This window comes from Hippopotamus amphibius, chromosome 15 (genome assembly GCF_030028045.1).
Source record: "Hippopotamus amphibius kiboko isolate mHipAmp2 chromosome 15, mHipAmp2.hap2, whole genome shotgun sequence".
Lineage (NCBI taxonomy): Eukaryota > Metazoa > Chordata > Mammalia > Artiodactyla > Hippopotamidae > Hippopotamus > Hippopotamus amphibius.
In genome coordinates, this window is record NC_080200.1 from 16144314 (window position 1) to 16156936 (window position 12623).

At 53.3% G+C, this 12623-nt stretch overlaps 1 protein-coding gene across 2 annotated transcripts in view; it reads right to left on the bottom strand.

Moving 5' to 3' along the window:
- The window catches only part of FCHO1 (FCH and mu domain containing endocytic adaptor 1), a 29611-nt gene extending 17321 nt beyond the window's left edge, over window positions 1-12290 (bottom strand). For both annotated transcript variants that reach the window (XM_057709575.1, XM_057709574.1), the window contains exons 1-5: window positions 12205-12290; window positions 7324-7368; window positions 7012-7100; window positions 6538-6608; window positions 955-1046 (exon numbers count right to left, since the gene is read on the bottom strand). In XM_057709575.1, coding sequence (XP_057565558.1) covers window positions 955-1046; window positions 6538-6564 — 119 coding nt within the window. In that variant the 5' untranslated portion in view covers window positions 6565-6608; window positions 7012-7100; window positions 7324-7368; window positions 12205-12290. The remainder of the gene's footprint in view (window positions 1-954; window positions 1047-6537; window positions 6609-7011; window positions 7101-7323; window positions 7369-12204) is intronic.
- Window positions 12291-12623: the final 333 nt, after the last annotated feature.

Here is a 12623-nt window from a genome sequence, read left to right on the forward strand (position 1 = left end):
ATACCGTCCCCTGGTAGGAGGAGGTGTTTGGGAAATTCGTGGGAGAGGTTTTTAATCCTTAAGTAAAACATTTTATTAACAGCAATAGTCGTAGTAGCAATAGCAACAGCAGATAAAAACTTTTTTGAGCACATAACAAAAATGTTTTATGTGCTCTGTCTCATGTAATTGCAGAAGACAAACTCATATTGCCTTTTCCCCTCTAGACAGACACTGCTAAATGCCTACCTAATATCCACTCACACTTTCATCCTAATAGAACCTCAATTTGGGGGTAGCAGTGTGCCCAGTTAAAACCAGTTAGCCACTGGGGTATTTTTTGATAGAGGCACCCATTGGGGTACCACAGGCCACAGTGGACAGATTCAGGGTCTGAAGGCCCATAAAATAAAGAGCGGCTCCTGTCCTGTAAGGTTGTGCAGGTCCCACGTGACAGCCACAAAGAGAAAAACCTGGGTAACAAGCCTTTGGATTTTCTGCCTGGATTCAGTGGGCGTTTAGCTGCCGAGCGGCTGGGAAGCAGAGGCTGCCTTGCAATTTGAGTTTATTATGTTCTCTGGGACATCGGAGCATTTACATGCTGAGATGTAGATTATTTCATCATACGTGATTTTTCTCTTATCGTACTCAGGGCCCGAGATTGAGTTTTCAAAATTCTCCTTGTAAGTAGGTCTTATTATCGTCTCTTCAGGAGGAGGCGTTGGAAGCCCGGTGTTTGTCGTTGAAAATGGGGCAGGGCGCTGCCAGAGTTGAGAACCGTTGATTTAGAGGGTCTTCAAGCCCATGTGGTTCCTGGAGACCCCAGGGACCTGGATCCTTTCTGGCAGGGTGTGGTGTGGTGGTAGAGTGGGATGGGCAAGGGACAAGGGGGCACCAGGGTGGGGGCACAAGATGAGTATGGCTGTGTGGACTGTGGGGCACGGCCATGGGTTGGGTGGGGCTTGGGGACCTCACCTCTCCCGGATGAAGTCTGCCAGCTCCTTGGTGGATATGGGCCCCTGCTTCACGCTGTGGTACAGGACCTCAAAGCCATGGTTTTTCTCTCCCTGTAGGGGATGGAGGTGGAGATTGAGAAAGGGGATGAAGAGGACCAAGGTTACCAAGCAACAGGGGCTGGGCTGAGGAGCTAACCAGAAGGCCATCCTCTTGGCTGTAGGGATTGGTTGAGGCCTGAGCCAATCAGCCTGTTACATTTTCTGATGGTCACGAGGATTGGTTCACGGGCCTTAATTTGGTCCAATCAGAAAGAAGCCTGGGGGAATTCCCGGGAGGTGCAGTGGTTAGGACTCTGTGCTTCCACTGCAGGGGGCCTGGGTTGGATCCCTGCTCAGGGAATTCAGATCCCACAAGCTCCGAGGTGTGGCAAATAAATAAATAAATAAATATATAAATAAAATTTTAAAATAAATAAATGAAATAAAAATTAAAAAAAAAAAGAAAGAAAGAAGCCTGGGATTTTTCTCTGGTAGGTAAGAGAGAGACATTCTCATTCACTGGTTGTCTCTGTCACTATCTTTCTGTCTTTGTGTGTCTGTATATCTCTGCCTTTGTTTGTTCCTTTCTCTATCAGTCTCTTCCCCTGTTTTTCTCTGTTTGTGTCTTTCCATAAATGATTATGTGGTCACAAGAGATACTGGAAACCAAGTGGAAACCATGAATTTGGAAAGAAGCTGAACCTGAGAGAGTCTGAATAAAAAGCATGTTGAGTAAAGTTGCTGGATCAAACCAACCCTGAAAGCCTCACTACTGCACAACTTTTCAATTTTATGAATTATTATGACCCCTGTTGCCTAAAACACACTGTAGTTGTGTTTTCTGTTCTCTTCAACATGAAAACTCCCTGAGAATCCACAAAGCAGGATGCGGGTCTGATGCCTCTCTCAGGACCCAATGTCCAGTACGGCGTGAGGCACAGAAAGGGCATTTGAGTTTGTTGAATAGATGGACAAAAGTGATTTTGCAGTTACCTGGTGCTGGTGGGAACAGAGCTTCTACCCTGGTGCCTACTGATGCCTCGCACAAAACCTCTTTCCTCCCAGTTCTGGGGTCACCATGGTGGGGGAGGCCAGGGCTATGCTGTGTGATCCAGACCAGTCACTGTCTCTCTCTGAACCTGTAGTGGCTCCTCATTAAGACGAGGGCGGGCAGTCATCTACCTCTCATATGGGGATGAAGTAAATACCAAGATGATTCCCATCACGGTCCCCTAAAGCCTCAAAGGCAACCCTAGTTTTTGCTAATTCATGGTATTACTTAGTTAGCATTTTGCTTTAAGGTTGCTCTTGTTTCCTCTCCAAATATATTGATTTAAAAGGGTAACTTAACCACTATTCTTTTTTTTTAAATTAATTAATTAATTAATGTATTGGCTACACTGGGTCTTCATGGCTGCGGGTGAGCTTTCTCTAATTGCGGCAAGCAGGGGCTACACTTCCTTGTGGTGTGTGGGCTTCTCATTGCGGCAGCCTCTCTTGTTGTGGAGCACAGGCTCTAGGCACATGGGCTTCAGTAGTTGTGGCATGTGGGCTCAGAAGTTGTGGCTCACGGGCTCTAGAGCACAGGCTCAGTAGCTGTGGCGCACGGGCTTAGATGATCCTTGGCATGTGGGATCTTCTGGGACCAGGGATTGGACTCGTGTCCCCTGCCTTGGCAGGTGAATTCTTAACCACTGCACCACCAGGGAAGTCCTACCACTATTATTATTATTTTTTTTTAAGTTTTTTCTTATTTTGTAGGCCATGTCATACAGCATGTGGGATCTTAGTTCCCATCCAGGGATAGAACCTGTGCTCCCTGCAGGGGAGGCTTGGAGTCTTAACAAATGGACTGCCAGGGAAGTCCCTACCGCTATTCTAAGTGGAAAGCCAGGACCTCTTGCCGTCATGAAGGGGGCAGGAAAAAATGAGGCAACAACTACGTTTTAACGCCAGCTAGATCCTGTCACATGTGAAGGGTAACATGTCTGAACACTGAGCTGTCAGTTAAAAAGAGCAATCGGCTGGGGTTGGAGGGAAGTAAAGCCATTTTAGCACCAAATGGGGCCTTGTAATTAGGACTGAAAGGGGAAGCTCATGGACGGATCCAATGTTATTTAATTCTCAACACAGATGACCACAGCAATCCCTTTGGGGGCACTTCACAGACGCTCCTGAAATGATGGTGTCCTCCATCCTCCTCTAATCTGAGGGATTCACCCTCCCAGTTACCGGAAAGCATGAAGGCTAAAGCCAGAAGTCACTGCCAGATAATACCTCTTGCTGTGCAGATGGAGAAACGGAGGCCAAGACTGGGGAAGACCCAGGAGAGCCTCAAGCCCAAGTCTCCCAAAAGTCGCGCCTCACTCTATGAGGGTAAGTCAAAAATTATCCGCATTCCGGTTATAGTAAAGCTTCTATAAATTCTATAGCCAGCGTGCGGATAATTTTTGACCCACCCTTATAGGATCATCCATGGCTCCCTATTGCCCACCAGCTGATGAAGCCCCAAGTGCTTAGCCTGGAATTGCCTTTCCAACTTTATCTCCCAACTTCCTCTTGGCCTCGCCAGCAAATAGCAAATGGTGCAAAGCCAGGCTGCTCCTTCCCACCAGGGCTCTTGCTGTCACCTGGTTCATTAGCCAACGTCTTTTTCAACCCATCCAAATTCTGCCACCTCTCAAAGATCACTGCCAGGCCCTCCTCCTTCAGGAACATTCTTAGACCCTCCTCAGACCCCCACATTCCTAAACATTTGTTGTTGATCCCTCCAGCTCCCCAGGAATATATTTTCTCTCTCCTCGTGTCTAGAAATGTAATTCTTTTTTCTTTCATTTTTTAAATTTGATTTTATTTTTGACCACGGCTTACAGGATCTTCGTTGCCCCGCCAGTGAAAGTGCGGAGTCCTAACCACTGGGCCGCCAAGGAAGGAATTCCCTAGAATTGTACTTTCAAGGCTCAAGTATCAAATCCTCCTTTTATGCACTGGGTCACTCTGGGCCAGTGACTTGACCTCTCTGGGCCTCGGTTTCCTCATCTGACAAATGGGGACAATGGCAGCACTCACCACCCAAAAGGTCTTGGTGAGATGAAGCTGGTATAGGACACAGGGCCTCCTGCACAGTGGTGAGGGCTCAGCAAATAGCCCCAGCAGCCCCCCGCCCACCCCGCCCAGGGGATCCTCGGGTGAGGCTGCACCAGGCACTGCTGCCCAGGCCGGCATCTGGAGCTGACTCAGAGCCAACTGCTGGCCCGTTTCCCAGACCTGGCAAAGCCCCCAGCAGTGTCTGGCTCCCTCTGGCTTGGCTGGCAGCTGAGGGTCCTGGGAGGGACTGTCTTGGGCCTGTGTCTTCTGTCAGAACCTCTGGACTGCAATCTTGGTCCCCTACCCCAGCCCTAGAGAGATCTTCCTAATACAGCTTGATCATGTCCCTCTCTCCCTCACACTTCCCCCATGGCTCCCCAGTGCCCGCCATGCATCCAGCCCTGACTTGGGCCAACAAGACCAGGGCATCCCTGTCTGGCTTGTTCTCCCCTGACTGGAGCCTCTTTCAGGCCAGTTAGGGCCCCAGCATCACCCAGCAAAGAGCTAGCAATACTAACAATAGATTAAAAAAGAAACATTAATTGAAAGGAAAAGACATTTCAGGGGTACTTCCTGAGTCCTGGGGAAGCAGGAGTTTCATCCTCCTTTCCCAGATGGGGAAACTGAGGCTTCAAGATGCAACGCCACCTGCCCAAGGGCTCCCAGCAGAGCCCAATTCAAATCCCAAACTGCAAGCTCTTATCCACCGTGCACCTGGCTATCTTTGGAGGGAGGAGTCGGGGGTGGCTTCTATTTTCTCTTTGCTGGTCTGAATTTTCTGCAACGACTCTGCGTGCCTCATACAATGAAACATAATTTAAAATAAATGTAGGTGTCGCATGCCATTAAGAGAAATTTAAAATAAATGTAGGTGTTGCTGTCAGGGTTCCAATTCGTGGGTGACAACCGATCCTCAGATGGTCAACCCCCTTACAGAAGCGCCACCAGGACCTCAGAGAGGGGCAGCCCTTTGATGGGGTCACACAGCCATTCAGAAGCAAATCCAGGGACTCTGACCCTTGGGAAGGAGGTGGAGTTCCCCACTCCCACCACCCCTCTCACACACACACACAGGTGGCAAGGAGATGTGGCCCCTTTAAGAAAGCAAATGCTAGTAAGAGGAGCCCCAGCTGGGGAGGGAGAAAGGCCTGTTGCCAGGGGCAACCAGTTGCCTAGCAACGGGCTTCCTTTCTGCAAGCTCTGGGCCTGCAACTGAGGAAGGGGCTTTCTGCCGTGGTCCTTCCCTGATTCTCTTGTTCACACATCCTCTGTGGCTCCCCATTAGCCTGGCTCTGCAGGAGAAGTCCTTGTGCCCTCAACTGGCCACCCAGTGTCACACCTCTGGATTTTTGCCCAGGCTGTTCCCCCTGCCCGGAATGCCTTTCTAACATCTTGGAAAACCAGCCTTCACAGTCCATGGCAAACACATCTCTGTGTCCTTGCTCCTCCTCTGGGCACACCCAAGGCTGGGTTCAGCCCTGACCCTGCAGGGCTGGAGGAGGGGATGGTTTACTGGCTCTGTGTCCCCCAGACTGGGTGCTTGGATGGAGTCTCTTGGGGGCTGCAGCATCTCCCAGAGTTTGCTGGGTGTTGGGGTGGTGGTGACAGGGAGGGAAGGAGAGAATAAATGAATAAAAACAAGTCTAGGGACTTCCTTGGTGGTGCAATGGTTAAGAATCTGCCTGACAATGCAGGGGACACGGGTTTGAGCCCTGGGCCGGGAAGATCCCACATGCCACGGAGCAACTAAGCCTGTGCGCCACAACTACTGAGCCTGTGCTCTAGAGCCCAGGAGCCATCGCTAATGAGCCCACGTGCTGCAACTACTGAAGCCCGTGCGCCTAGTCTGTGCTCCGCAACAAGAGAAGCCACCGCAATGAGAAGCCCACATGCCGCAAGGAAGAGTAGCCCCCACTCGCCACTACTAGAGAAAGCCATGTGCAGCAAAGAAAAGACCCAATGCAGCCAATAAATAAATAAAAAAAACAAAACAACAACAAAAAAACAAGTCTTTCTCACTTGGCTCCTGGAGTCACAATATGTGGTCCCCAGCCTGGAGGGCAGACAGGTGAGCGGGTCCCTAGCGGTCGAGTCAAGAAAACCCCCCAATTCTCCAGAATGGGGAAGATGTGGAAATTCCCTGGCTGGAATAATCCTGGATCCTAGAAGTTCAGTCTGGCCCTGGGTTTGAGACCTGAGTCTGTAGTTTCTCACTGGGCAACTTTCGGTGAGAGATTCCTACTCTGGGCCTCAGTCTCCCTGTTCAAGTTGTGACTTGCCCAATATCACAAGGCCTATGAGGTCTGAGGGGATAGATTCAAACCCAGCCTGACTCTTCCCACTTTAACTTCTATCCCCTGCAGACCCTCCATCTGCCCAAGACTCTGACCACAAACCACCAGGTCCCTCCATCTCCATAAAATCCCCCACAGCCCTTCCAGGAGCCCCCACCAAAATAAGAGTGGATCTTACTTACCCAAAAATACTCCCCAAAATATGACATCCTGATGGCCTCTGTGGAGACCCCCAAAGGCTCCTGTCTTGTGCCTGTCCAAAGAGAGAGGCAAGTTTGAGCTGTAGTCACAGCTGGCTCAAGCCTGAGGAGGGGAAATTCCAACTGTTCTCCTTGTGGAGGAGGGATAAAGAGGATGGAGGAGGAACCAAAAGCCCCAAGGCTGGGAGTATGCCAGGGCCCCTGAAATGATTCAGCTCTGGGCATGGTCTTCAAGTAGCTCCCAGCCTAGGGGGTCAGAGCTGGACTAAATGAAGGCGTAGGGTCTGGGGGAGCCTGGACAAGAGGAAAGGGGCATTGGGGTTGGGGTTTTAAAGCATGAATAGGAGTTCATGGTGGGGGGTACAGGTACTGGATGAGCCCCAGCCTGGGTTAAAAAGCTCTAGGCCATTTTACAGATGGAAAACCTGAGTCCCCCTTTGAGAGGAAGCTACTTGCCAAGGTCACACAGCCAGGAAAAGACAGTGGATTTGCACTTGGGCCAGCTGAGTCCTGACCTGAGCACTCAGCTCCACGCTGGGCAGGTCCTGTGGGAAAAAGGGTCTGGTGAGAGGTGGACACTGGGACTGTGATCAGCCACACGGGAGTTAGGGTCCTTAAGGTTCCCTCAGTGTTTCCTGAATCCCTCTACGACAGTCCCCATGTCACGCACACTCCTGGGATGGAAAGCTTCTCCCTCACCATGGTGGCCCAGCTGACATGGGTGCCCCATGAGTCCCAACCCTGCGCCCTGGAAGCCAGTGTGTTCACCTGGTATCTGAGTCACTGTCCAGCTCCGTATCTCAGTTTCCCCATCTGCAAAACAAGAGGGAATGCCTAGAAGGGGGTCTTGCTGGAGGACCCCAGGCCTCCCTGAAGAGGGGGCTGGGCCAAGCCTCCGGGCGAGGGAGGGACACTTGGTGTCCTTGGCATGTTCTTGAGGTTGGGCTTGTCACTGGAGCCCGCAAGCCTCATCCATAATTCATGACCCCGCGGGCAGCTCAGCAGCAGCTGGGAGCCCAGGAGGCACAGTAGCAGCAGGGATGGGGCTGGTGACTGCAGGATGGGAAAGCTCCCTGGGCCTCACCAGGAAAGGACTGAGCAAGGACCTTGGACAAGGCTGCCCCTTTCTGAGCCTCAGTTTTCTAATCTTGAAAGTGAGTTTAATTTGACCTATTATCAGCTAGCCCCTGGTCGCTTGATTTCGGTAAGTCACCCAGCACTCACCACGTGCCTACGTGGCCAGGACAACACCAAGGTCCATGAGATGATTCAGCCCTGGGCCTGCTCCCTGAGGAGCCCTCAGTCTAGGAGAACAGAGCTGGACACAGATACCCTGGTCCTACAGGGTCAGAGCTGAACCAAATGGAGGAACAAGGACTGGGGGACCTGGACTAAAGGAGGGGGCATGGGAGGTGGGGTTTTAAAGCATGCACAGGTGTTCACCAGACAAACAACTGTTTGATTCAACAAACATTCCCAACCACCACCCTGTGCTGGGCGATGCTGGGGCCCCTGAGAAACTCCAGCCCCCAGTGTAGCCCCTGAGGAAACCCAGTCTGGCTGGGGACATGCTAAGCTGACATCCAGAGGAGGAAAAGCCCTCAGTTCCCATCTTATTTCTTAGTTTCTGGCCATGACCTAGACCCTGAGCATCTCAGGATCCCTTAGAGCTGTGCCAACTGATACGGGAACCACCAGCCCCAGGGGGCAACTTAATTTTAAACTAAATAAAATGAAATACAATTAAACCCCTAGTTCCTCAGTTATGCCCGTCTGGGGGCCGCCATACTGGACAGCACAACGTTCTTTTAGACAGTGCTGCTCTAGAGGATCCTAGGAGCCACCGGGCCCAAGTTCCCCAGAAACTGGGCATCTTGCTGCTGTCTGTACATCACCCATGCGGTTGCCCCTCCCCCCACACATACACTGAGTGCCAGTATGCGTGTGGCGCTGTGCCCAGCTCTTCACAGATACCACACATCCATCCAGCCTTCACAACCACAGCGCGTGGCTCAATCCCAACCGTACAGATGAGGAAACTGAGCCACAGAGAGGTCACTCACTGTCCCCCAGGTCGCTAGGATTTTTGTCCCTGACCTGCCTGCCACAGGAACTCCCTGTTTCGAAATTTCCACACTTGGCTTTGGATCTCCGTGTTTCCCCGACCACCCGGCCATCCATCCCGCCACTCAGAGTCGTGATGGGGAGGCGGGGTGGCAGAGCAAAGGGTGGCCCTGCGCAGGCCCCCCGCCCGGCCCAGGAAGTGACACCTCCTGTTCCTCCTGAAACCCAGGGCCAGGTTGAAGAGCCTCCCTCCTGTTCCTGAGGGGGGCCCAGGAAGAGCAATGGGGGGCCTCCTGGCCTGGGCTCAAACTCACCGGATAGCAAGTTGGGGGCCTGAGCCCCTGTCAGACGGGGCGGGCACCAGGAGAGAGCCACGTGGCCCACTTCCGTTAGCACCAAGTAGAGGCCCGTGTGCCTGGGGGACAGGAAGTTACACCCGCCCCGCCCACGGCCCAACCGCCACCTCACCTCCCCCTCCAGACACTACCCATGGGACCTCCCTGGCACCGCACAGGTCCTGGGTGGGTAAGCTGAGGCTCCCAGCCGGGGTTATTATTACTGAGCAAACGATCTGGACAACAGCTGTGAAATAATAGTATCCGCAAATCGGGCTCCAACCCTGGGCTGAGCATCCCACATCTCATCACTCTTGAGGTGGGCCAGTGATGCCTGCTTCCCTGGATGGGGGGACTCGAGACTCAGAGAGGGGAGTCCACATACCCAAGGTTGCACAGCCCACGAATGGGAGCCCCAAAACTCGAACCCAGGGCCGCATGAGGATTTTCAGTGGCCTGAGGCACTTTTGCTTTCATGGGCCCCTTTCTCCACTAAAAAAAGGGAATTTAAACTATATTTTACAACTACATGTGGCATAGAGATGAATATATTAATACCCTATATCAAATGTTTTCTTTGACCCCCAAAGCTTGATTTTTTTCACCGTTCTGATTTTAAAAGAAGTTAAAACACCTTTACAGACCCCTAAAATATTGTGCCTGGGACATGGTGGTCCCTGTGTCTGATGGAGGAGTCAGCCCTGCGTGAACCCAGGTGTCCCAGCCTCCGCAGCGCCAAGGCAAAGCCCAGAGATGGACAGGCACTTGCCCAAGGTCACACAGCAGGTTGTCAGCTGACCTGGATGCCCCCATGCTCTGGCTGCCAGCAGTGGGGAACGGAGTCCTTCCCGGAGGTGGCTGACACAAGCTCCGGGCGCTGCCCAGAGATCCAGCCTCACCAGCACCAATTCCCAAAACCCTGGGCTTCTTGCCGGTTCAGCATTTGAGCAGGTCCCGGAGCAAATAAAACAGGACAGGAACCCAGTCAGCAAAGAAGGCAGGGCTCCTGTTCCTGACGGGTTGTCCGGAGCTCCTGACCTCTCACTTGGTGGCCTTGGGCTGCCCCTGATCTCTCTGGGCCTCAGGGGTCCTGTGAAACAGGATCTGTCCTTTTGCGCCCCCTCGGACTCCAGTTTGCTCACAGTATGGCCAGTCTGGGGTTTTTCTCTTCCTTTCCTGTGTCTGGCCTCTTGGCTATGCTGTTTCAAGGACCGGCTCTGTCGTGCACTTCCGCCCCTCTAGGGCTGGCCACCAGGGCTGTGCCCATTTTACACAATCTGGCTGGAGTCTCACAGTGGCACCTGGAAGCAGTGTCTCAACTCAGCCATCACCCCAATGAGGCAACTGAGGCACCAGCCCCACGTCACACAGTGACTGGGTCGTGAACGGCATCCGAGCTCATACTCAGGAATTTTTCAGTCCTCGCCCCTGGTCTCCACCCTCTCCATCACTTCACTTGGTAAACACCTATTGAGCACCAACTGTGTACCTGACTACCTGACTACACAGCAGGCACCAAACACCCTTGCAGACTTCCCCCTCTCCTACCCCTACCCCAACATGAGTCAGCTGTTGACCCCCTTTATGGTCACTAATATTGCAATTAGTATTATAATTACAATGCTATAACGATTATAATATTGTATTAGAATGACTGTGGTATTACAATGACCATGTCTGCATTTACAGTGCTCCCATTCTCCCAGCTCTGATCTTCCAAGGGGGATTCAGCCCATTTCACAGAAGAACACACCAAGGTGCAGAGGGGCAAAGCCACCCACAGGAGAGCTGGATTTGAACCTGCGAGCATTGGACTCCCAGCCCCACCACAGGGACAGAGCCCCAAGGGACAGAGGACAGACTGGCCCAGCGCCTCCCACCTCCTCCTGCCCAGGATCCCGCCCCGGTACTGGCTTTGCCCCTGGCGTGGGTGAAGGTATGTGGGTCAGGGTGTGCCCCAGGCAGTCCTGCCAGTGAGACCAGGATGGAGGAGCCCTTGCTCTGATGATGGCAGCTTGGTAGTAGATTTTATGGTCTGCCAGAGCAATCCTTCCACCAATGCCAGAATGTGACCATCAACCCATTTTACAGGGCAGTAAACTGAGGCTCAGAGGTCAACAAGTCATATGAGGGGCTCTCCAAACCTATCGCTCTCTCTCCGCTGACCACCAACAGCTTTAGCAAAAGGGTGGAGCCACAATTTGGCAAAAGATGAGGTGGGTGGGTTTCAGAATCTGTAGAATACAGATTCTGAAGCCTACTTCCAAATTAAAAAAAAAAAAAGAAATCAAGGATCAGGGAGGTCTGTCACCTGTCCAAGGTCACCAGTCAGGCATGTCCATCCGAAGCCACCTCCTGGTCCCCACTGCAGCTGGGGCAGGCGAATTCTGGAATCTGAGGCAGATGGAGGGGCCGCCCACCCCCAACCCTCCTCCGCACCCCACTTGCAGTCAGCCTCCAGCAAGATCCTAATTTACCTCAATTTATTTTAATCCCTGGGAACAGATGCTCGCTGCCCACCCCTCATTGAAGTAGGGACGACCACCAACCAAGTCCATGCTCCAAGTCTTTCCAAGCCTGGCCTGGCCTAGCCCTGCCAAGCAAAGGACCCCCACACTGACCCCTCCCTAGAATTCCAACCTTGGGGTCCCTGCAGAGGACGCCAGTGAAACGCCCCTCCACCACCCCATCCTTGTGGTAGCGAGCTGGAAAAGGACACCCTAGAGGAGGAACCAGGGGACCCCCAGCTCCTCGGCCAGGCCTAGATCGGGGTTCACAGCAGAGAAAAGGGGTTCCTCATCTTGGTCCCGGGGGGTCTACAGGCCAGAGCTGGGAAAAGGGAAATTGGGGGTGGTCTCCATTTCGGCTGTCCTGGGTCCCAGGCTGTAGGGAAGGCGGCGTCCCCATCTATGCCCCGGAACCTAGACCCAGATCCAGGCTTAGAATAAAGGGATTTGGGGAGGGGTCTCGCTGCATAGCTGCCCCGCTGCACGCTCCAGTTCTAGGCCAGAAGACGGAGGATTTGGGAGGGGTCTCTATCTCCCTCCGCGGATCCCCGATTATCCCGGGAGGGCTGGGGGAAGGACGGGGTGCCCACCGCGCAGCCCCCCACCCTCTGTTCGCCATCCTTCCCACCCCGCCGCGCCTTTGACCCCCGGGGCCGCCGGGCTGCCGGGCTGCCGGGCGCCGTATGCATGAGAGGCTGCGCGGGCCAGGGTGTTTCGGGGGTGTCTCGGGGAACAACACTCACCTCCCGAGCTCGGGCCGAGCCCCGCGCCCGCCGCCACCTGCGGCTCGGTCGCTGACACCCGAGCCTGCCCCGCCCCTCCCTCCGAGGCTGCGGCGCGGCCGCCAGCTGGCTCCGCCTCTGGGGCGTGGCCGGGAGAGTCCACACCTCCGCCTGGGCCAGGGAGGCAGGGGCGGGCTCTGAGTGCGCGCGGCCAGCCATTGGACCATTTGGGCGCCCAGCTTCGCCAGCCCAGCGCTCTGATTGGCTGAGTTGGAGAAGCGGCTCCTTTTTTTAATCTCCAGGCGCCAACCACCCGCAATTATTTGCATAATTTAAAGCGATAGGTCCCGCTCCTTCCACCTGATACTCACTGGGAAGGGTGACTATAGTTTATTGAGCTCCCAATGTGTGCCAAGCACTGAGAAGGACTTATTTGTTTC